General features: G+C 36.6%; 1 protein-coding gene across 2 annotated transcripts in view; it reads left to right on the forward strand.

The window, feature by feature from the left end:
• GRID2 (glutamate ionotropic receptor delta type subunit 2) overlaps positions 1 to 23,451 on the forward strand; it is a gene marked incomplete at both ends in the record, with an annotated part of 694,960 nt that overhangs the window by 478,262 nt on the left and 193,247 nt on the right. For both annotated transcript variants that reach the window (XM_082281726.1, XM_082281727.1), the window contains 3 exons: positions 7,091 to 7,264; positions 12,286 to 12,447; positions 20,090 to 20,209. In XM_082281726.1, coding sequence (XP_082137852.1) covers positions 7,091 to 7,264; positions 12,286 to 12,447; positions 20,090 to 20,209 — 456 coding nt within the window. The remainder of the gene's footprint in view (positions 1 to 7,090; positions 7,265 to 12,285; positions 12,448 to 20,089; positions 20,210 to 23,451) is intronic.

Here is a 23,451-nt window from a genome sequence, read left to right on the forward strand (position 1 = left end):
CCTGTATATTCTCAGGATAAAAGATTGCTTGGAGATATTGCATGTAAATTCCATGTTCTGCTATATGGATTTACTGTACACTTCTGTTTCCATACTTAATTACTGCATTTTCATTAGTTTGCTGGGCTAAACCAGTGGATTTTTAGCCAGTTTTCTTTGGAGAAAAACATATCTCAGGAAATGCTGTGAAGACAAACCAGGTCCAGCATAACCATTAGTGTGGGCCCTGCCTTGCTCCTGACCGGTGCTGTGTGTGTTTTCCAGGACTGAATGGGGCTTTGCTGGGAGAGAAGCCAGCTTGAATCTACAGGTGGTCATGTGAACAACATGCATGCTTTCTTTTTCGTGTCAGATTAAACCAGAATTCACTTCAGAGTTAACGCTCAGTACTTTAAAAGGAGCGTTAACTGAATCTAAAGCCGTCTTCTGTGTGAGTAGACTGGACTGCAGTTTCTTAGACAAAGCTCAGATTTTGGCTTGCTGTTCAAGTTAAAAACACTGCCATTGATTTTTCATTTCAAATGTTACATACTTTCCAAATGATCTAAAGAATGTTCTTGCTTTTAGCTGTTTCAGCTCCTTCACCCTCAAAAAGACAAAACAAGACCAAGGATCCATTCCTAGCATATATGCTTTCTCTTTGCTTTTTATTCAGAAATTTGTGTCTCCATGGGGAAAAAAAAAAAATCTGCTTTTCAAGCACTGTTATTTGCACTTTGCAGCAGATGAAATGGCAGAGCAATCAGAGTGGTTACCACTGATCTGCCTTGTCCGCTCCAAAACTCTTTCTCTGGGCTGCAGTCCCAGCAGCAGAAAAAGCTGAATGATCTGCACAGAAAAATGTACATCATCCCTTCTTAGATTTATAGTCTTGTATATGAAAAGGGTGAAAGCTGTGATTAAGTTCATTCCGACAAACTGCTCTAAACCATTGTCATTAAAGTCTCTGCATCTCATTCAGTAATTCCTCTTTTCTGTTTCAGAGAAGGTGAATATGTTTAATGCTATCTCATCTTAATCTGCTTCTGGACCTAAATCTTAGATACTTAGAGACTTAGATAGCTTTCTAGCTCTGTTTGCTTAAAAATGCAAATAATCTCAATATTATGTGGATGCAGAAATCATATTAGCAATAAATAAGATCGGTAAATAATAATATGGCAAGAGTTCTGCTTTGCCCAATTTTTCCTTATCACTATGTTCAAATTAAAGCAGAAATCTACATATTTCCTGAGTGTTTAATGTTGGGTAATTGCTTATTGCAAAATTTTGCCAGTTCAGTAGTGAGATTGCAATGCCTCTATTTGGCAGTGCAAGACTTGGAAATGCAGCTATTTGTGGGCCCCTTTCAGTGTGATACATAAAACAGCTATCTTTATATCCCAATCCATTTGAGGTGGTCATCCATGAACTGTTGATGACCACAGTACTTCCATAGGACTGGGAGATGATCTCAGAGTTCTGCCCATTTTGTTGCTCATGTGAATCTTTTGTGACAGCTTAGGCACCTGTACTTGAGTGCCTGTATTGGCTAAGTGACACTGTCAAATAAGTAACACTGCTTCTGTGGCCTCTTAATTTGAAATTCTAAGATGATCTGTGGCAGTGAAAATGCATTGTTTTGCAAATTCTGCATATGATTCAAATAATTCCTTGACTTGAGATACCAAAATAAGCTGGAATTCTCTTTCCTTTTCCATCAGTGTTTCAAGGGAATACAACATTCTTACCAACTGTAGTAATACAGAAGCAAATAACCGCCTTTAGTTTTGTGATCAAGAATATGCTTAGGCTTTGTGAGGTAACATCTGCTATTTTAATTGCTCACTTTAAATGCTATAATGCCTGTAAAGAGTTCCTTAATTTTTATTGTCCCATTACTTGCTACTTTATGCAATACAGCAAATTTTCTTGAAGACTGTGTATCATAATGTAAGTGTGGGAGGAGGTGGTTTGTTCCCATGAAATGAAAGAATTCATAATTTTCTAAAACATAATGCATTGTATTAGACTGTGGAAAATAATGCTAATGTCTTCTGATCAGTACAGTCAGCTGAGGAAATACTCTCCCAATAAATGTTCCTATTTCTTCAGGGCCTTAAAGCAGATGTTACAATTCTTTATTTAAAATTTGCAGGAGTCATAGATTTGAACAGAGTCATGATCAAATATGCCTTAACAAAATGTGGGAATGGATTTCTCACACTCTCTCATCCTCTGTCTATCTGTCTTTGCTTGCTTCATTTCCTCTGCACAATAGTAAATATAGTTTCAATGACCCAGGATGAAAAGTTATATTTCTTCCATGACTCTTAAATCACAACTGTACAGTGATCTTAGATTTTATTTAGTGGAACTGAAGAAGGGGCTTTTGTATGTTTTTTATCACTTTCCCTTGCTCTTTTTAAATGCAAGAAACGCCCTTTTTTCCATTTTAAATCATGTCTGGCTCAAGTATTTTCTTTCCTTGAAACATTCAGGGTTATCTTGCTGTTATCTTGCTATACCCAAGGCTGCCACCAGTCCTCTGTTACTACTGTTTACTCAAGGACAGCCCCAAACAGTTTCCACTGCCTATGGTTGCAATACAGGAGGTGAAAATATTAATGCTACTTTACAAAGGATTGTTTGGATTTCATCTGCAATAATGTGGTCAGTTATGACCAGGTCTATTACAATTAGAATGGAATGAGTGCACAGAAAAGCTGCTTTGTGTAAGAAGAGACTGGAAAGGTTGCCTTGATTAGCCTATGAAGGCAAAGACTGAAAGAGGATGTGCTATCTGTTTGTAAACACTTACTGAGTGTGAATAAATGCATCATTGTCAAGAACTAGAGGACAAGGTTGTCACAAGAACAAATGAGTTCAATTTGTCCATGAGTAAACTGAGGTCAAAAGCTGGTGAAAGGTTTCTAATTACCAGAGGCACCAGAGGATGGAAAAACTCCTTCTTGGTGAAAGAATGAAAAAAACCTCCAGAGTCTTTTAAAGACCAATTTATGGGAAAAGGTCCAACAGATTTGCCCATCATACCACAGTAGAGGACTGGGGGACCTACAAGGTTGTATTCAAAGTTTGTATTCTTTTTGATTTTTCCTGGGAGAGGGCTTCTCCTTGGCCAATGTATTCATCTTGTTCACTGTGTTTCAGCCTAATGCACTCCACCATGAATAAGAGTGTAGAGCATAACCATGTTTCAAGCTCAAGCAGTTAGGTCAGGTCCTATAATCACGATTCAGTTCTGAGAGCTCACATAATTCAACATTTTCTTATGGAGAATGATTAATAAAAGCATTAGAGCTTCATTTGAGCACTTACATTTTTCATTGGGTTGGTGGGTCCATGTGAAATTACACCCTCTTTGGATCAGGTGGGCAACCAAGTTGCCAGCTCCTGGCATTAGTGAGAGCTAATGCACAGATGGAGAGAACTCTGCTTTCTCCAAGATCTTGGATTTTTTTTCTCTGAGAAAGCTAAAAGTTGATTTATCCTTGTTCTATTGGGTTTTATTCATTCTTTTCTGCAAAGCCTAAAAAACCTAAGGGAGATAAAATGGAGCAAGTGATGATGCATTTCAAAATCTCCTTTTCCTTGTCTTGGAGCTTCATCTAGCCATGCCTTTCCCTCAACTTCTCTTTGGAAAGTGCTGAGAAATTCAGGAAGGGCACAGCAAAAATGTGCTCTGGCATGGGCAGTGGCAGCCCAGAGGCCTTAAGCCACCCTTTCCCCCTGTGCTGACTTTTGGAGGAGGAAGAAACACTCCTCTCTGCGTGGCAAAATTTTCTGTGATGAAGTCCTGGCATGCACTGGAAAATAGTGCATGTCCACTATCTTATAAATACTGGAAACATCTTCTTGGCCCAAAGTTAAGATGTTTCCATAAGAAAAGGTATTACTGCCTTTGTTTGGTGCTTAATACAGGAGCATGTAAGTAAGTTCTTTCCCTCCATGTCTCTCACTGCAGGTACAATTGCTCTGTGGTGAATAGTAAGTCTCTGCCTGGGCTGCTTATCTGAAAATAATGGGACATGTTAGATGTCCAGTATGTAGCCTTGGTTCCCATGGAGTCTTGCCTTATATGTCAAGATGATCCTCTTCAGTTCTTGTTTCCTAATTCATCTGTAAAGAGTTCTTAATTTAAAACACCGTTCGTTTCCTTATTTATTTGCCTGCTTAGATGAAGTGTACATCTAATTTTTATCCTAGTTCCATTTGTGACAGGACAGTCTCCCCTTAATTCCAAGTTCAGACTAGCAAAAGAAAGGCTTGGAATTGAACTTCTATATTGAACTTCTCATGTGAAAGAAAACCAAAAAAACAACCAAACAAAAAAACCCAAAAAGAACCAACAAAAAACAGACAACCTCACATAACCTAGCCTAAATTTATTCAGGTGCCAACTCAGTTCAACTTGGCCAACTTTCTAATTTTTTTGACATTCAATGCTTGTATAACAGATCATCTGCCACCCTTATATCGTTACAGTGTATCCTCCTTTGAAGTGCAAATGAAAATTGTTTCCTTTCATACAATAGTTGCTTTATATAGTTTTCTTAAGTGAGATCCAAAATTCAAGAATGAGAGATGATATTGGAGAGTCATTATATAAAAGGCTTGTCACTCAGTCAATGCCAAGTATTTAAAAAATGACAAAGAAATACATAGCAAATGACTAATGTTGAATTTGGGGTTGCATGGCATTGCTTTGTTGTCAATCTAAAATCTGGATTTATGATAAAATCAGTGGAATTCACAGCATTTAAAATAATAGCTGTCATTAATCTATAGATGTGTATACCTCCTTGGCCACCACACAAAAATGGCTTTGGTGTTTTGAGTTCTATTATTATTTCCCAGGTGATGTATAAAAACATGAGGTAGCAACCTAGAGGTTAAAATGAGAACGTTCTATTTAAAATGCACCAAAAAAGTGCTGAATACAGAAAACATAAATACGCTTTTATGGCAGAAAAGATAAATGCTTGAGGATTTGAAAGTCAAAATCTCTTTTAAAGTAGTATTTGGCAATATAATATGGTCATGCAGGTATCTCTTTTTTATATTATTAGAGTGAGTTTAATAATCTTGGTGTGACAGTTTGGGCATGCTGTATAATGAAACCAGGCGAACTTTTCTAAGTCTTCTGAGAAAGTGTATCATTTAAAATCAAGATAAGAAATTTTTTGAGCTTTCCTTTATGATTATATTGAAAGTATTATAATCTATATATATATATTTTTTGCTAAAACAGCATTATATATGGGGTTTTTTTACCTCATAACTAGTGAAATGGTACAGGCTAAATGAAATGACGGCATCTTAAGCTGAGATAAGCCATTATCTGTGGTACATTAAGAATTAATCGACCAGAACTGCAAGATATTACACTGAACACAGCTGAAGTTATGTTATTTCTCTTTGCAGCAAAAAAAAAAAATCTATATTTCATAAAGAACATTAATAACAGATGAATTCAGAAACTGTGATAATCTGTGAAGGCAAATAAAATACTTTTACTGTAGTCAGGAAAGTTGAAGTTAAAATTTACATCTCACATGTTTTTCTTTCAAAATTTAAGGGAAATAAACAAATACCAGTATGTCCAAAGTAGTTCCTTCAAAATAATGAAAGGATATTATACTGGAACAGCAGAAAAAGCCAAAATAACTGGGGTGGTTGTCTTAAAGAGCTGCTTTTTCAAGAATCTTGGCTTAATTTCCACAAGAAAGATTCCATAATTTGAGATCAAGTCTAGCTCCTGGTGTCTCCTAAATTCTTTAATATGGTTATAGATCAGGAAGCTAAGGCAGAAAAAGATTATGGTATTTCATTACAGGTATAACAATGCAGATGTGCCGTATCCTTTGAAAAATGACAAAGCTATAAATGCACACATGAGAATCAAAACTGTTCAATGAACTGTGCCTGTATGCAAGGGAATATTAAATGCAGGCTGCTAATAGGAGACTCTTAATCACCTCCCTTCCTGGGGGCATATCCACAATTTTAAACGTCTGGAAAGTTCGGGGCATCAGCCTCTGTAATTAAGAGCGATCATGGACAGACAGTTCAGAATGATGGAAAGTCCTGGTTAAAAAGACTGTGAAAATTTTAGATTATTTCTACTATTTTACAGGAAAATACAGACACAGAATTATCTTGAAAGCTACCGTCTATTTGAATCACCAGGAAAAAAACATGTTTAACTAAAGTTCAAGTTCTTATGTGAAGGTTGGAGTCAGTTGCTGGTGCTTGGGAGCCCATGTTCCTCTTACTCAACATTCCCTGAGGGAGTCATCATCCAGCTGTGTAAAACACCATGTTCCCAAACTGCAGGAATTTATGCTGTGTAAAAAACTGTTTTTCTGATTTCCCTAACCTGTCTTAAATTTAATATTTCAAGCTTAATATGTGTGTATTTACTTAGATATTTTTTCTTTAAAGTATTTGTCTGTAGAGCTGAGTGTTCAGCTGTAAGCTTTAATAGGTACCCTATGGAATTAAAATTTGGTTTTAAGTTAGGTCTTGCTATAAACAAGCACGTTCACACCTAGAATGCTCTTATGCATTTTCTTTACCCTTTTGGTAAGTGATGCTTGCTAACTTGCACCTTGTTTATAGGTTCTTGATATTCTATTTCTAGGAAATGAACACTTAAGGCCTGAAAAATTGTCTCTACCTTCACAACTCCTAAACAATGCTACACTCAGAAATACATCATGGTATGGCTTCCTACTGATTTACACATTATCTGTCAAGGATGCTGTGAAACTCTTTTAAATAAAAGATCAGAAGAGGTAAAAGGAGAGGCAGAGAAAACCCCAAATGAAACAACTAGGACCAATTACATGTACAAATACTTGGTGAGGTTTGAGCACAGTACATCTTGAACTTTGCAGTTAAGGGTGGTATGTCAGTTGCTTTAATGAGCATGCACATATTGGTTTTGAGGCTACGGTGGAGTTTGACAATAGCTGTGTGTCAATCACAGCCTCATGGTCCACTCAGTTTATTTTTTGTTTATAAGTTGGTGGTCACATTTCTGAATTTTGACTCTCGTGTGCACTCTCTCCCTTGCCTTATCTTTCAGGAAATAAATGATGTGGATGTGCAGGAGCTGGTGAGAAGGTCAATTGGAAGGTTAACAATTATTCGACAGACATTTCCAGTCCCCCAAAACATAAGCCAGCGCTGTTTCCGAGGCAACCACAGAATATCTTCATCGCTGTGTGATCCGAAGGACCCTTTCTCCCAAAGCATGGAGGTAGTTCATATGCCAGTCTATCCCCACCTGGGAACTGTCTTTCTAGATAACTTCTAAGTTTTTCCCCAGGGGCTTACTGTAACAGTTTTATTTTTCATGTCCGCTCTGACATGTAGCTTAATGGCTCATGGCATGCCCAAATACTTGGAGTAAGGGGGTGAGTGTGTCTGACAGAGAACAACTTGCCTGCTCCACAGCAATAGAGATAAATGTCAAAAAAAGCTGCCTGATCTCCAGGTAGTAGGCTAGTCATTTTGTTGCCCTGATAAATTTTAATTTTTGTCATCTCACCAAGAATTTCCTTTGCGTAGTCAATGTCTCCTGAGTTGCTGTGCTTCTCTAAGCCTCAAATATGTTGTCATTAAGAAAGTCTTCCAGGGAGCACCCACATCATCTCTTTCAAGTGTCTTAGTGTATACATCTAAATCTGTGTCTAAGTTCCAAGGCCTTATTTTCAGGGCTGTTAATCACAGATTGCAATTAAACTTTAAGAGCCTTCCTACCACATGAATTCAGCTACAGGATCCCTCCTCCTGACTTCACATAGTTTTTCCAAGAGCAAGTCCTGTGTCTCTCTCATTAGGGTTCATCATGACAAAGCTATGGCAAATCAGGAGTGTGAAATTGGCTTACGATGTTGATTTTACTTTTGGGGGTTTTTTTTCTGGGATCTTTTGTGCAGTTGTAGAAAGATGACTGCATACTATTATTTTTAGCAGTGGAGGGAGGAGCATATCTGACCTAGCAGGTAAAAGCAGCCACCTAATGATTCTGAGAGGGCAAGAAAACAACGGGAGCAAAATAGGGAGGTTTTGAAGAGTGTCTTTGTTTAAAATGAAAATATGTAAGGGAAAAAGTGTGGATAGTCTTGTCCTGTTTTAGATTAGTTGTAAGAGCCTTTGTTGTCAGTAATTTTAGTTCATAAAGCAGCCAGCCAGCAATTATTGATGACATGAAAAACTGGCTGTAGTACAGTGCACAGTGATCCTATTAGAGTTCTCAAAGCAAACAGGACTGTGTGATGCCCATTGGTGCATAGGATATCTCTACAGACAATTTAGGAAGTACAAAAATCCTTTAGGCTGTGCTATTCTGTCATGGCAGCATGGTCCTAGGGAGAACTTTGGAAGTCTAAGGACAATGTGTTATGTGCAGGAGCCAGAGAGTGCAAAGAGCAGTTCTCATGAACAAAATTACTGACTGAAACAAGGCAGAAAACAAGAGTCATGTGTCCATGGGAAGCTTCACATTTTGCTTTGTCTTTCTCTTCTACTTCACTTTCATTTTCACTTCAGCAGTTGGCTGACTCTAGGAAAGATAAGTTTTAAAATTCAAAGTTTATTCTCAACAAATGGGCATATTCCATTTAATTTGTTAGATTAGATCTTATACCTTAACCTATGTGCCATGATCTACCTATAGCTTGGAGAGCTACAATATTCTTATTGAAAGATTTCACAGCATTTTTGTTCAAAGGAGTGATGGAAGCTTGAGTGGTTTAATTGTTCTGTGCAACTGAATCACTTTTTTCATGCTTTCCCTGGAATGGCTGTACTTCATTATTTTAGCTGAGACAACATTACAAACTGAAAGGAAGGAAAACTGACACAATTTCCCCTGTGTCTTCATATGATGCACAGTCCTTTGAGTAGCTGTGGGGTTTGTTTGCTGCTTCTTTGTTCTACCCAACAATATTATAAATTAGCTTCTAATCCAGTGGGGAGTAGGAACAGTTTATAAATTGAAATTACTTTTTTTTTTTTTTTTTTTATGACATCGAAGTGTGACTAATCAGAAACATTCTCTGGAAATTATAAGGGTGAATTTCTTGATTTATTTTTTTCTGAATTAGTTTTCTGATTTGCTAAAATCTGTGCAAATAATTAATTTTTTTCAGCATCTTTATTAAAACACTAAAAAGTATTCTGGTGAAGATATCTCACTATGTCTTTGGAATTGGCCTAGTTGAAACAAATTCTATGAGTTTTTTGAAGGCAGAAAGTTAAAAACTGGATTCAGAGAAGAATTTAGTACTGTAACCCTTTTGTCTAAAAACTACGTTCAATATTATAGGTACACATAAAATAGACACTGACAATCCAGATTAATCATTCATCCTTAATCTAATGCTAAGTGCCTTTCTTCCACAATCTGGATTAAAAAATTACATCTGAATTTTGAACTGCATCAACAGAAGGTTATGCAATTAAATACTTCTTGGTAATGCAAGTGACCAGCTATTAGTCTAACAGGCTTGGAGTAAATAAAGGATCAGTAATGGACACCAGGAATTAAATGCCCTAGTAAATTAACGTGGGAAGTAAATAAAAGTGTAAAGTGACTTTAAATTACAACCCCCTTCTGTTCATCAGGACAGATATTCATGAAGCATACTTCTGGTAGTGGCAGGAAAGGGTGATTTTGGGAAACAGAAATTAATTGTAGGGTCTTTATCATTGTATGATCAGTGATTGATTGCTGTAAATGTTAAGCTCAACTATTAGTGAAGGACTAACAATGCTTAATAGCTGCTGAGCTCTGTCCTCCTGAGCCCTGTTAATGCTGGATAAAGGCCCAGCTATATTACTCTTAGATTAGTGAGTGCATCCTTCCTCATGAACTGACAATTGTCTTCTATTCCCCTTGATAGTAGGTTACAGAAGTTACCTTGAAAGCAATGTCATTTTGTTGGGAAATGATGACTTGGCATCCACAGCTGGTCATGTACCAATTTAGTCTCATTAGTGACCTTATTCCCTCTGCTCTCCAGAGGTGGTATGGGGTTTTTTTTCCCGTTGGAAAAGGCTTACATGAAAAAAGCTTGCCTCACAGCGCACTGATAATTCTTTCCCTCCCTGCTCCAACAAATGTCCCTGTAGAGCTGACTTCGTTGTGGAAACAGTTTTAGCTGAAATGCTTTGAATTCTTTGTAAGTTTACAATATGCAGGCAAATCATCCAAGTTTTTTTTTTAAATGCTTGATTAACCTGGACCCAGATTGTCAATCCATGCTTTTAATCCTGTCATGCACAGTGATGCCTGGCCTGTGCCTCTGAAGAAAGGAGATTTGTTCCTGGGTGAATACCAAAATGGAAATGTTCATAGTCACTGGAGGAGCTCAAGTAAGAATAAAGAAGCACCTTCCAGAAAGACAGAGTGAAGGATCATTTAAAGAAAAGGGGCAATAAGGATCAGAGGTTCTGTGCATCTCTGCTACTAACAGTGTAGAGTTGTAAAGGTAAGGGAGAATTCCAGCAGCTTATCACAAGGGAAAGCAGCAGATCATTAGTCTTCCTTTGATAAAATTGGGAAGTCATTTGCTATGTCTTAAGTAATTCTGGCCAGGTAAGGAGAGAGTACCTCTTTCCTGGGTGCTATGCAGGTAGGGAATCTGTCATGAGACCTTCCTGGGAACAGCATGCAACAACAGGTTGCGGATGACACAAGCAAAGCCAGCATAAAGATGGGATTTACCAAAGGAAATAAAAACATAAAAATATGTTGTATGGAAAGGAGTAATTAGGTAGAAAGAGAGGTGTTTGGGGTTTTTTAATTTTTATTTTCTCCTTTTTTAAGGGGATGTGTGGATTTGCTTATCAGCGTCTCAGATCCTCAGCATTATTGTGCTTCCTTGCCATATACCCCCTCCCAATAGCTGCAGGGCTTTCCCAGTCTTTGGATATATTTAAAAAGCAAAATAGGGCCACTAAATTCCCAAACTTTCCTTTTGTAAGCTTCCTTTTTCTTCTAAAACTTTGAGCACACCACCTATATCTGTGTAAAAAACCTTTACAGAGAGCAGCCAACATATTCCACAAATCTGAGGAAATGTCTTTTGGCTTGTCTGACTGATGGAGAAAAAGCCCCAGCAAGCTTTCCTCAAATTGCCACTGGATAATTTGTTGTCAGGCACTAGGAATGCTCTACAGAGCTCTTTATCATGCAGCTGAGGAAACTGAGTTTCCCTCAGTAACTTCAGATGATCCATAGGTTATCTAAAAATAATATTCCCAAAAGTCTTTTTCATTTCTGAACGTAAATTTTCTTCATGAGAACCTCTGTTCAGGACAGCTGAGGTTTCTTTTTATGATACTGTCAGTAACTTAAATGTTCCTGCCATTTGAGGACAGGAAAGACTGATATAAAACTATATTGAAAATTACTTGTTTCATAAGTTTTCATGAATTCTGAGGTTCTATTCTTTTACATTTAATTGTGTCTTTCACATCTGACTTGGCACTGTGTGCATTCAAAAGCACGTACATAGAACTAGAACATGGTTAAGTGGAAGTGGCGCACAAGTGATTTCTCTTCTTGAGTTCCACTGTTCTGTCTTTGATCCCAAACTGGAACTTCCTCACACTGTATGCAGCTCTGCTCACAGTGAAACACACACACATTTATTCTGTAGCAGTTTTGTCCTGCAGGGAATTAAGAGCCAATGTCAAATACTCTGACAGTAAACACTATAAATTGCAGAATCAACATGCAACTGCACACTGACAAAAATTTCATTGAGTCGTATTTCATGCCAGAAAGTGCCAATCTGAATTGACTGCACAAATCAGGAACAAAAACCACAATGAAATGATCTCTTCTAAATTTTCAGAGTTTCTGCTTTTCAAAAGAACAAAACAGCCTTGAAGATAATTTGATGGTGTCCAAATATCTGGTGACTGAAAAATTGAGTCTCACAAGCAACTGGTTAAAAATAAAAGAAAGTCAGTTTACGGTCATAAGTAGAGCTGTAAATCTGGCAGGTGGAGCTGTGCCAGTGACTGGGCTGCTTGCACTTCTCGTGTGTGTAGTTTGTTGCTGCAAATCACTTTTAGTGTTACAGCCGCCAGCTGCAGGTTTTACCAGAGCCCAAAGGAGTGACATTTTGCCTCTTACAGGTTCTTCTTAATACCAAATAAAGTATTTAATTACCAGAGGATTATGGGTGAGGCAAAACAAATTATAAATTCTGGCAGGAGGCTACAAATAATAGTGGTAATGCTTCCCTTTTGATCCATTTACAGATTTCAAACCTGTATATATATGACACTGTCCTCCTGCTGGCAAATGCCTTTCATAAGAAGCTGGAGGACAGGAAGTGGCACAGCATGGCCAGCCTCACCTGCATCAGGAAGAATTCTAAACCCTGGCAAGGAGGACGATCAATGTTGGAAACCATCAAGAAGGTACTTTTTCTCTGTATTTCCTCATCTTTGATTCCTAAAATACTTACATTAGGCAGTATTTCCTGCTGAGGTGCACATTACTCTACCCAGTACCAGCAGTATCGGTTTTACATATTCACAGTTCCTGAATGGAAGTAGTCTTTATTTGGTTTGGGTTGTTGGTTGGTTGGTTGTGTTTTTTCAATGTCATAATAATCATATTGAAGTAAAATCAATAAGTTTGTTTACCAAAACTACCAAACCAGCTGGATGTTCAAGGAAGAAAAAGTGTCGCTGGTGAACAGGCAAGTTTCACAGGTTAGGAAGTAAAGAAAATAAATTTACTGTTTTATTTCTAAAAGAAAAAAGTTGCAGAATTACACCTGGGTAATGTTCTGTGGAATTCACCGTTGCACTGTTTCTGATGTTAATAAAGTGAAATCATAGAAATAGGAGTAAGGAACCCCCTAAAGTATCTAGGCTATATTCAGCCACCACAAAACTGTGCCTGTAACAGTCTCTACAGAGCTTTATCCAGTGTTGCTGCTTCCCTGTGATTTTTATTTCATACCTTAATCATGCTCATGCCCAAGATGCTTTTCCTGTTCTTCAGTCTTTTAAGACAATTTTTCTTAGTCATTTCCTTCCTTCATAATGTTTACAGCCTCCACATACTTACAGACAAATATTGCAGCCTTCTGGGCCACTATTTAGTCAATATGAACAAGTTCAGGGTTTGCCCTTCCCTGTAAGTTATTCATGTCATTTTCCTTATGTTATTGATATCTTTCGTAAAACTGCCTTCTAATTTGTCTGCATACACTTCCTTGTAATGTATGCTTACTTTTAAAGTGCTGGCATTGTAAACGCAGGGAAAAAAATGGACAAAAATTTTGTCTATTTAAAAAAAAAAATCTTAAACGCTTTAATTGTGGCTTTCACTACAGAACATAAAAACCATTTAAAATATAATGTTGTGATGAGAAGTTGCCATTCTGCATCAGGTATTTAGCTATACCAGAAATTATGACGATGCAGGCAAAACATAAGACTCCTTTGAGCACTGCTTATATTTTATGCAGTCCCAGCTTAATCTGCATTACCTCCAAAATGACAGTTCAAGGATTTCTTTGGTATCTGTTTCCACTTTCCATTCTAGCAGTTTGAAGTCACGAGACTGAAAGAATAATCCAGGACACATTTCTTATTTCAGGGGCAGGATATGGCTTTAAGGGACTCCAAACTGTATTGCTCTTAACCTACCTATCAGAGCAATTTCAAATTCACAGTTGGCAATCCTGTGTATTTTGAGCTATGTTTCAGGCAAGGCTGGTTCGCCTCTCGCCTTGGATTTTGTAAATACCATTGCACACTTTTCCATTTAAATGGCCAGGAGAATTATGAAAGTGTTCAAGAAGGCGGGAGCAAGTGGAAATTCCAGAGTTGTTGTTAGCTTGCTAAAAAAATTAATCAAATGCCAAAGAAATTCCTGATCTGTGCAGCTAATCACGCTTCCATCCTGTCACTTTTGGGTTTCTCTGTTATTCCAATTAGATGACTTTGAAAAGAAAGTATTTTATTGGTGTAAATTGAATAATCCAAATCCTCCTTGCACTGCACTGTGCTGACAGAGATGAATTTCTAGAAGTAATATGCTAAAATTGAAAGTCAAAATCGAATCCAAATGAAATACAGAAATTTTACTGTGTGTGGATGTCAGTAGCATTTCAATCCGTAGGCAGAGGAAAGCTAAAGATTGCAGCTGAGAGTTGGAATTGCACAAGAACAGGAATTCTGCTTTAGTTTTGTGGCCTACTTTCCCTTTTCTTTCACTAAAGCAGTTAGGTAGAAGAACTTTGGGATCACAGCTGTGTACTTTTGAAATTAAAAATTTGTCATTGATGAATGCCTGATGGGGCATCACAAAAACAATAAAATCCAAAAGTAATGAAGGGAAAAAAGCCCCCACTTAATCTCTCTTCTTGAGAATGCTTCTCTTTCCCATCTCACCTTATTCTTTAAACATATTTTCACTCCTGCTGTCCTGGGGAGTCCTCTAAAATCAACTGAAATAGAATTTTTTTCACAAAAACATACCGGTATTCCTTAATTTTGAAAGCAAACAGGAGGAAGTCACCACGGGGTATTTAAATAGTTTCTGAATAAAAAGTTCTGCATTTTCATTTTGAAATCACCATTGTTTACAGGATGTAGTGTATAATGGAATATCATAGGAAGATATTGATATAATTCAGGGTAAAAATACATTCTGAGATTTCTTAAATATTCCTGGAAAAAGAACTTCCATCCTCTGCAACACCTTAATTCTTCCTTCATGATGATCTGTACTGTAGAGCTGAAATAATCACCTGGTCTCAGGTTGTCCCTCCTCCCAGTGTAGCTTCTCTAGGAATTAAATTGTACTCAAGTATGGTTTTGAGTTGAGGAAGAGATGTCTAATTCGAGGCTGCCTGCTTCAGGAGAGGACCAACAACTCAAGCAGTTGTTCTTCTGGCAGCAGCAAAGCAGAAGCACCATGGAGCTTTTGCTGCTAAAAAAAAAAAAAACAAACAACAACAACAACAAACCTAGTTTTAGAGGAAGCTTTTATAGAAGAAATATCTGTCTTTTAGAGTTTAAGATCCAGAAGCAGGAACATCTGGAAGTGTTTTAGCTACAGAGGGAAGTCTTTCTTTGATTTCTGGAGGGGGAAATAAGAAAAGAGTTGGGAAATCTTTATTAAGCTACTCACTGAAGAAGGTAAGAGAAAGGGATGCTGATGTTCTACCTGCAGCAGCAATTGTTAAAAATGGAACTCTGGTGGTAAATAAACTGGTTTTTTATAGTTAATGAGCTGCTAGGGGAGAGTAGGGAACAGAGGAAATTAGAGTTTCAAACATTTCTTAAAGTAGTAAAAAAGCTGTCTAAATCATTCCTCATTGTCATTTGTTGAATATTTGACTCATGCATCGCTATTTCTACAAACAGCTACAAAAGCTGGTTTTTTCTTTGTGAATTCAGCTGATTGGACAAAGCCTAAAGAAAAAATGTTAAGCCCACCACAATTATTTAAATCTAATATCAGTTTCTACCCATTCTCTAACTGAGTAAACAGTTAAATCCATCTGGAAATACAATCCTTCTAATGAATTTGGCCAGCTACAGCAATTAGTTTAAATTCACTTCTGTATAGGAACTATCCCTAAACGCATGCTCACTTGTTTATTTCTCAGTAAAGCTATTTCACAGTTGGAGGAATAAGTATCACTAGAAAATAATTCTACTTTGAGAAAAATTAATCTTTCTGAATAGTCTGGGAATAAATGTAAGTAGGATTAGAGGAGGGATCAACTCAGCAAGATGGCATCTACCTTCTCTCACACATCTCTGGGCTCTTCCCAGTCACATATTTTTAGCTAACAGCAAATTTTTAGTGCTAGCAGCAACATAGAACCTGTCCCTTTCTGGGAAATGAGCTGTTTCATGAATCATAAGTGGAATTGTGAACTAGTTCTGGTCTCAGAAATGTCAGTGACACTCAGTGGTGACTTGCAAAAAAGGTGCCAAATTGTTTTTCAGGTAATAGATTGGATGGTCTCTGCTAGTTGAAAACTCAGCCATGTTCTCAAAATCATATTTTTTCAAAAATGAAATGTGGAACTCGTATTTGATGTTTGTAGCATTTTTTCCTGCCTATAGCCACATTTTTTATCCTTAATTGCAAAAGAGCTAGTCCTGAGAATAACCATATTTTGAAAAAAAAAAAGAAGAGGAAGTTTGAACAGAAGCTGAGAGCAAGAACAATATTTTATAGCTGATGATTGGCAAGCTGACATTCCCAAGCGAGGTCCTGACTGCTAGGTAAATACTGCTTTCTTCAGGGACTTACTTCAGTGCCTAAACATATATAAACTGTAGTTTGTCTTGCCAGTCTAGATGAGACTCAAGTAGGCTTTAATTATATTGCCAAGCTTTATAACAGCTCTGCAAAGCCCCGAGCAGTGATCAGAATCATAAGTAAAACACTTTTGTCCCAGCAACTGACATTTCACTCTTCAGTTTCATATGTGTCAGGAAATTGCATGGTTGCAGCTGAACCTTAGAAGAATTTGAGAAGGTACATAAACAAATGTGTCTTCATGTTTCCCCAGTAGCATTGTTCCTGTAAGTTAAATGCAACGAAAATTTTCTTTTACTCTTGCCGGTTATCATGAGTAACACTGAAATCACTGGTAAAAATCTCGTCAGGAAGTTACTGGATCAGTAGCTGTCATACAGATGGTCATTTCCTCTATGATCTCCTTCCACTCTGCATTAGCAGAGGGATAAAACTCATGCCATAAATCAAGTGTTTCAGAGAGATCCATACTGTGAAAGACTATGCATAAAAATTGGAGCAGCGTCCTGAAAATCTTCCTAGGCGATATCCTGTTCCACTCTACCAGCCCTAAGCAATAAACCAGATTTGTGTAAGCCTTGTAAAAAAGCTGTGTGGGACAATGAGGAAAAGTAGAGACCAATAACAGGATTGCATGGTCCAACAAGATCAGTCCCAGATATGGAGGAAAAATCAAGACCCCAAGAAATTTCCTATAAATTTAACATTGTTGGTATTAAATGGGCAGTTCTTTGCTGTTTTGTATTTTTGCCTCTGCCTTCCCTCCTGAGCCATCATCATTTCCAACTAATCTGAGCTCTTACTGCACTATTTTCATGCGTACACAGTCTAGGAGAGGAAGCTCTGATTAAGACAGTCCATAACGAGAAATTTTCAAAGATTTATAGGATTGCCAAAATAGATAAATGAGAAATAATGTTGTGGTGCTTAAGATGGGATTCCAGACAAATAAAGTTGACGGACTTACAGTTTGTATCATGCCCTGACAATTGCAGCCATTTAAAAAATCAAGTTAAATAAAGTTATACAAAGTTTCTGGATGGAGATCGAATTCCAAAATATGTTAGGTAATTCTGTTAACCTGTACTGTATGTAAGGGGACATATATTTCCATATCCCTTGTTTTCTTAAGAAATGGTTTTGATTACTTCAAGTATAATTGAGGTTAAATGATTCTTTAAATTATTTTTAATCATATTTGCTCAAATAAGGAAAAATATTATTAAAAAATTTAGAAGTTTATTAAAATTTTAAATTGCTATCTTAAGTCTCAAAAAATCATTTGCATTTTAGACATGATTTTATCTTCATGTTTCTTAAAGTATTGGAACCACTCTCAATATGGAAAATAAAGTTGCTTTAATTTTCTAGATTGAAAATTCTATATTCTTCATTTCTTTTTTCTGCTGTACAAAGCATCTGTGTGAAGAGATTGTAGGGATTTTTTTTGTTGAATATTCCTTTTCTTTCACCATTTTGTTCCAGAGTTTTCCCTTCCTTTTTCCAGGTCCTGCTTGTGGCTCACTTGAGATCATGGTGCTGCTCAGGTGGTCTATAACAGTTTAATTAATTTTCACACTTTACCTACCTCTGACCCACAGTTTTAGTACCCAGTGTGGGGGAAAGTTTTGGGAAGTAATATAAGAAATATTAAGTATAATATCATCAAATCAGTATCTGGTAAGGTGTCCAGATGGAGTCTTTGAGCAATCAGCTGGGCATCCCAACTAGTGCAGGTCTGTGCCACTTTGCAGGCATTTCTACATCACATGTTCTGTGAAATTGTGCCTTAGGTAATCAGAAAGCCAAATAAGAACCTATGAGAGAAAAGGTATGTGGGGCAAGTTTCCACTTCTGTTCCATGAGTAGGATGAAGTCAGATTTAAGTTAAAGGTTCATATTTGTGAAACTTGGTTATTTACCAAAGGATACGTTCAAATGATTCAGTGGGTAAACACAAGCTCACTCTGACTTTACTCTGAACCAGCCAGAGGTGTGCTAACCCCAACCTAAAAGCCATGAAAGTGTTATTGTAGTGAAGTTAAAAAGTAATCAGAGTGTCTTGCTAACCCCAGCATGCGTCAAAATTGTCTGGTTTGCAGTTGCCAGAGTCCTCCTGCAAAAGACTGTTCAGATATAGCCTTAACCAGGATATTGGATTTTTTTTCCTTTCTTTTTTTACATTTATTTCTGTTGTAGTGTGGAATAAAAAGTAAATATTGTAGAAAGAAAATATTATGGAAAATATTTTTTAAAAATCATTAAATATGTAAATACACAAAGTATTTCCTTGGTTTTAACTGTAAATGGCACTCATTATGTATTTGTATTATTGTAATATTTGTATTATTATTTTAATATATAATTATTCATGTATTATTCCCTGATAGTACTAGTTTCTAGTAAATTCTTAAGATATTCTCAATGATCAATTTCATAACTTTTGTTATAATTACAGTAATGTTTTGTAAAAGTAGGAGAACATTCTGTTAGTTCACAGCAATTTGCAATGGAGATGCAAATTCTGTAGTCCTTCCTGGATTTTGTCCAAACTGAAGATGTAAGAATAGAGCTTTTAATATCATGATTCAGCAAGGCTCATGTGCTTAGCTAGGTAGTTCATAATGCAAGTTTTTCCAGTTTAAATAAAAAAGCTCCTAAGTGAAACAGCAATCACAACTGCAAAGTTCTTGCCTTATGTTTTGGGGAAAAACTATGCATTTCATAGGGTTTTACACCAGAGGCAGATTTTTTGTGTGTGTGTGTGCATAAAAACATAAAAAAAATATTTTTTACCTTTCTTTTTTTGAGGGAGAGGGTTAAACATCAAATTTTCCCTGAATCTGTACACTGAAGAAATTTTTGAAGGGTAAAGGTTTTCATTATTGGCATTTTACATGGTTCTGTTGATTTTATAGTTCAGGTCATCATAGTTCTTATACAAAGATGAAATGTGTGTCATGTTGAATTAACTCTGGAATATATTTTGAGTATGGCTGTGGTGTGTATAGCCCTTTGAACTCTAATTCTTTGTAGGGATTATTCACTGTTTCATCTGTAATATTTTAACCCCTTCCAGCAAAACTGTAAAAGAGTTAAAGCACGCTTGAAGAGATGTTCACTCTTGCCCATGTCATGTATTCTTAGTAAAGGATAAATTGGGAGGAGAAAGAAAAATCACTGCATTCAGCTAGACCTTGAATCAAGCCCTTCTTCATTTGTGCAAATCACATATGTTGAGCTCAAAAAACATGTAACTTCATCTAAAATTCAGCCTGCCCTCATGTGGAAATCTTTCATGAGGGAGAAATATTTAAAGGGAAAAAGCAAAAATCAACAAACATAACTAATTTTTGTGCAATTTCTTTTATATATTTGTGTTTAGCTTTGCTTCCACTAAACTTTGTTGCAAAATGGTTTTGGTTTTTCTTTTAAATTTGGTGGGGTTAGAGTGTCAATACATATATGTTGATGGGTCAAAGAACAGAAATTGGAGTGCAAATATGCTAAGAGTAAGACTATTGCTTGTAATGCATCTGTGTAGCATTGCTGACTTTAATTCTTCTGTGAAGAACTTAATCATGATGCAAGAATAATGTAAGCATCAGAATTTTTAGGGAAACATGGTCTTTGGAAAACTGTCCTCATGCTGGTAGTTACCTGTGTATTCTGCATAGTTAGTGCATAAATCCCTTTGAGAAACAAAAGGTTAATACAGTTACCCACTTACGAGTTTTCATTCCATGCTCCTTTTTTTTTCAATAGGGTGGAGTGAATGGCTTGACAGGAGAACTGGAATTTGCAGAAAATGGGGGGAACCCCAATGTACATTTTGAAATTTTGGGAACTAACTATGGAGAAGATCTTGGCAGAGGCATCCGCAAGGTGAGGCTACATATATTCAAACAAGAGACTATTTTTACTGATATTTTCGAAACCTTTCTTGTGTTCTGTGTTAATAGAAAAGCATTTGATGGCAGATAGCATGGTGTTCTGTATTGTTAAGGAGTAAGAGATGGGAGAAAAGCTTTGAACTTTGAGATACTCATCGATTTTGTTATTTCAAATAGGCCTTGGAGCAGGTTGTGTTGATCAAGGTATCATTTGTAATACAGAATGTGTTGAGTTGCTGATCAATTATCCCAAAGGACCAGTGAAAGCTGTTGTTTTGTAATCCTTGCAACCTCTGTCCAAAATAGCAAATTTTACACTGAATTATGTTTAAAGCACTGAGATTGGTCGCTGATACTTGGTCAAAGTGGGATGCTCCACCTGCTAGGTGATTAAAATTCATAGCTATGGAAAGAGAAAATCTCTTGTAGTACAGATAAAATTTCTGAAGTCTCTTCATGAAATAAAAACATGGTGTTTTAATGAGTTAACTTTTACAGAATAAGTTAATGTTATGTATTCAGCTGCCAGACACAGTCCAAATGCCCGGACTTGGATGTTACAGGGAAGGGCATATATGTCCCACAAAATTACTCTTTCTTGGTATTTGAGTTTTGCCAGTCTAAAACTGAATTTAAGTCCTGTGTAAGAAATGGTGGAAACAGGTCTCTATTTGCAATGAATATCCTTAGCTTTGAACAACTGCTTATCCAGTATGGCAAAAATCGTTTGGGACTTCACAGGTGAACAAAAGAGTAATAAGCTTTTCCAGGAGCAGCTGTCCTTTAAAGACACACTTCCTGAAAAATACCAAGATCTCTTCTCTTCATTTAGTGTATCACATCATACTGGGTTTTATACAGGAGGAACACGAGGTCTGAAAGGAAATGATAGAGTTTTCTTAATATATGTAAACTAGTTCCATGTGTGCGTCACTAGATGATGAAGTGCCTCATTGTCTGCACACCTTCTGGAGCAACAGATAAGTACTCTGAAAGAAGGAAGAGATAAATAAGAAGTCTAAAGTGTCTAAACACTGAACTGTCTCCTCCACTATTCACCAGAATTGTTATTCTGTTCCTGCTGTTCCATCTCTTGTCAATACCCTAATGTACACAGGTGCTTATGGTTATGTCACCTTGAGCAGAGGTCCTGACAAGGTGCTTCAGAAACTAGACAGAACTGGATCTGGTTGATATCTGGAAGAACTTCACAGAGTCTTTGGGAGACCAGAATGTTGGATAAGTTGTTATTCCCATACCTTCAAGTTCTGTCTGTTTCAACATATTTTGACTTATTTTTCATGCTGTGCACTGAGGAGCGATTTATTCTTTAGAGTTACCTTCCTAAGACAAATCTGTGTCTCTTGGTTTAATTTGTTTCATTGACTTTGACTGGGGGTTTTTCGACTTCAGGCCTGTCTGGGTGAATGCCTGAGTGAAGCACTAAATTGTGTTTTTTCATTCCCAAAAAAGATAGAAGAGAAAGAGAGATTCACAGAGAGTTCTTGGAAATACAGAAGTACAAAAAGACTTCCTAGCTATTCTAATTCTTGTTTGATGGTGTAATTTAGAATTGTACTGCTAGTTTAACAGCAGTAGAGTTGGTAGAGTTTAATTTTAAAACAGATGTTAATGACTGTGGGCACACCTAACTTGTGTAAAACAGTGGGATAATACAAACAGGCTTTTTGAACCTGCCTTGTTTACTCTTTAGGATAGTTCAAGAACAAAGAGATATCCACTGTCTTTGGAGGGAAATGGATTTGAAGTTGGTCAGAGATTAGAGCTTTGCTCATAATATAATTAGATTATGAAAGTCAGCATCATACAACCCTGTTGAGGAGAAAACAAAGTTTAAAATTAAGCTACTGAAAGTATGTGGGTTTTTTTCGTTTGCCAACATGAGCATTTAAAATTAAATATCAATATTATAAGAAAATTTTCCTGTTAAGCAAGATAGTAAATGCCTCTCCATAGAGTTTTGTGATGCTCTGCAGCTAGTTAAAAAGAAGAAAGGGTTCAGAGCAGAACAGATTAAAACTGTTTGAATTTTCTTTTTCCTAAACAACACTCAGTATTCCAGAGAAGGCTTTAGAAAGAGTTCTGGTGTATAGAAAGAAATTTTTTTTAGAAAGTTCTGTATATATTGTGAGAATGTGATAATTGTTCTCAGAGGTTTCTTTAAAAAAAATTCCAATTAATTATTTCAAATTTTTGCAATAAATTGAATAAGAAAATAATTTAAAATTAATATGGTATTTCTAGTCAATGTCACAGAGATAAAAAAAACAAGGTAGGTTTCTTAAAACTATTCCTTCAGAGGCAGAGAAGAAAATTTTTAGGGGATTTTATTATTTGACAAAAATTCACATCTTTTATCTTTGATTAGGATTTACTTTACATCTACTTTACAGAGCTACTGGTGTGAGAAGCAAATCACAATAATTACAGGAGTCAGATATATTTTTGTTAACTACACTAATTAAAGTACACTTCAGATTTTCGTGTATTTAGTGATCTGACTGCAGAACTACCTAAGCATTTTTATTTCTCAGCTCTAGTAGAAGCAGCTGCAATTAGCAGACTGACTGAAATTTCTGAGCTAATGCATCTTCCCTAATCAACATATTTTCAAGTACTTTTATAGGACATAATGAAGGGTAAAATCATTACGAAAAGCCCATTGAAGTCATTGGGACCAGAGATTCCCATCAAGTCAATTGTGTAAAGAACTGCTATTTTGTTTTCCTGAGGAACAGTCAATTGATTTTAATAAAGCAAGTAAGATTTTAAAACACACTCGAATTTCTCAAGAGTCCAAATTCTGCTTGAAATCTGTTCTCCTTGGGTTCTGGAGTCATTTATACTTCTGCAAAGTTCACTTATATTCATAGGTGATTATCCCCAGGACTCAAAAAAGCAAATAGTTTAGGATACACTAAGAATTCATGTTTATGCTTGTTTTTTATTTGGACAAATTAAGCCATGTATCTAGGAGAAACTGCTTTCATGTCCCTGCCTTCAACTTTCATGGGCTCCTGTCATAGCTGGAAAGAGAATTCATGTGAAAGGTTGTTGTGTTGGGCTCCGTCATCTAGTGACAAGTTAACAAATCCCGGAGTGGGATTTGCCTGAAACAGCAATTTTGTACCCTTGTGACTGTAAATGTTATCCATCACCTTGCAGACCACAGATCACTTAGGTGTACTTTTTGCCAGAGCTGGGTACTTGGAA

Source organism: Coloeus monedula, assembly GCF_965178545.1.
Source record: "Coloeus monedula genome assembly, chromosome: 5".
Lineage (NCBI taxonomy): Eukaryota > Metazoa > Chordata > Aves > Passeriformes > Corvidae > Coloeus > Coloeus monedula.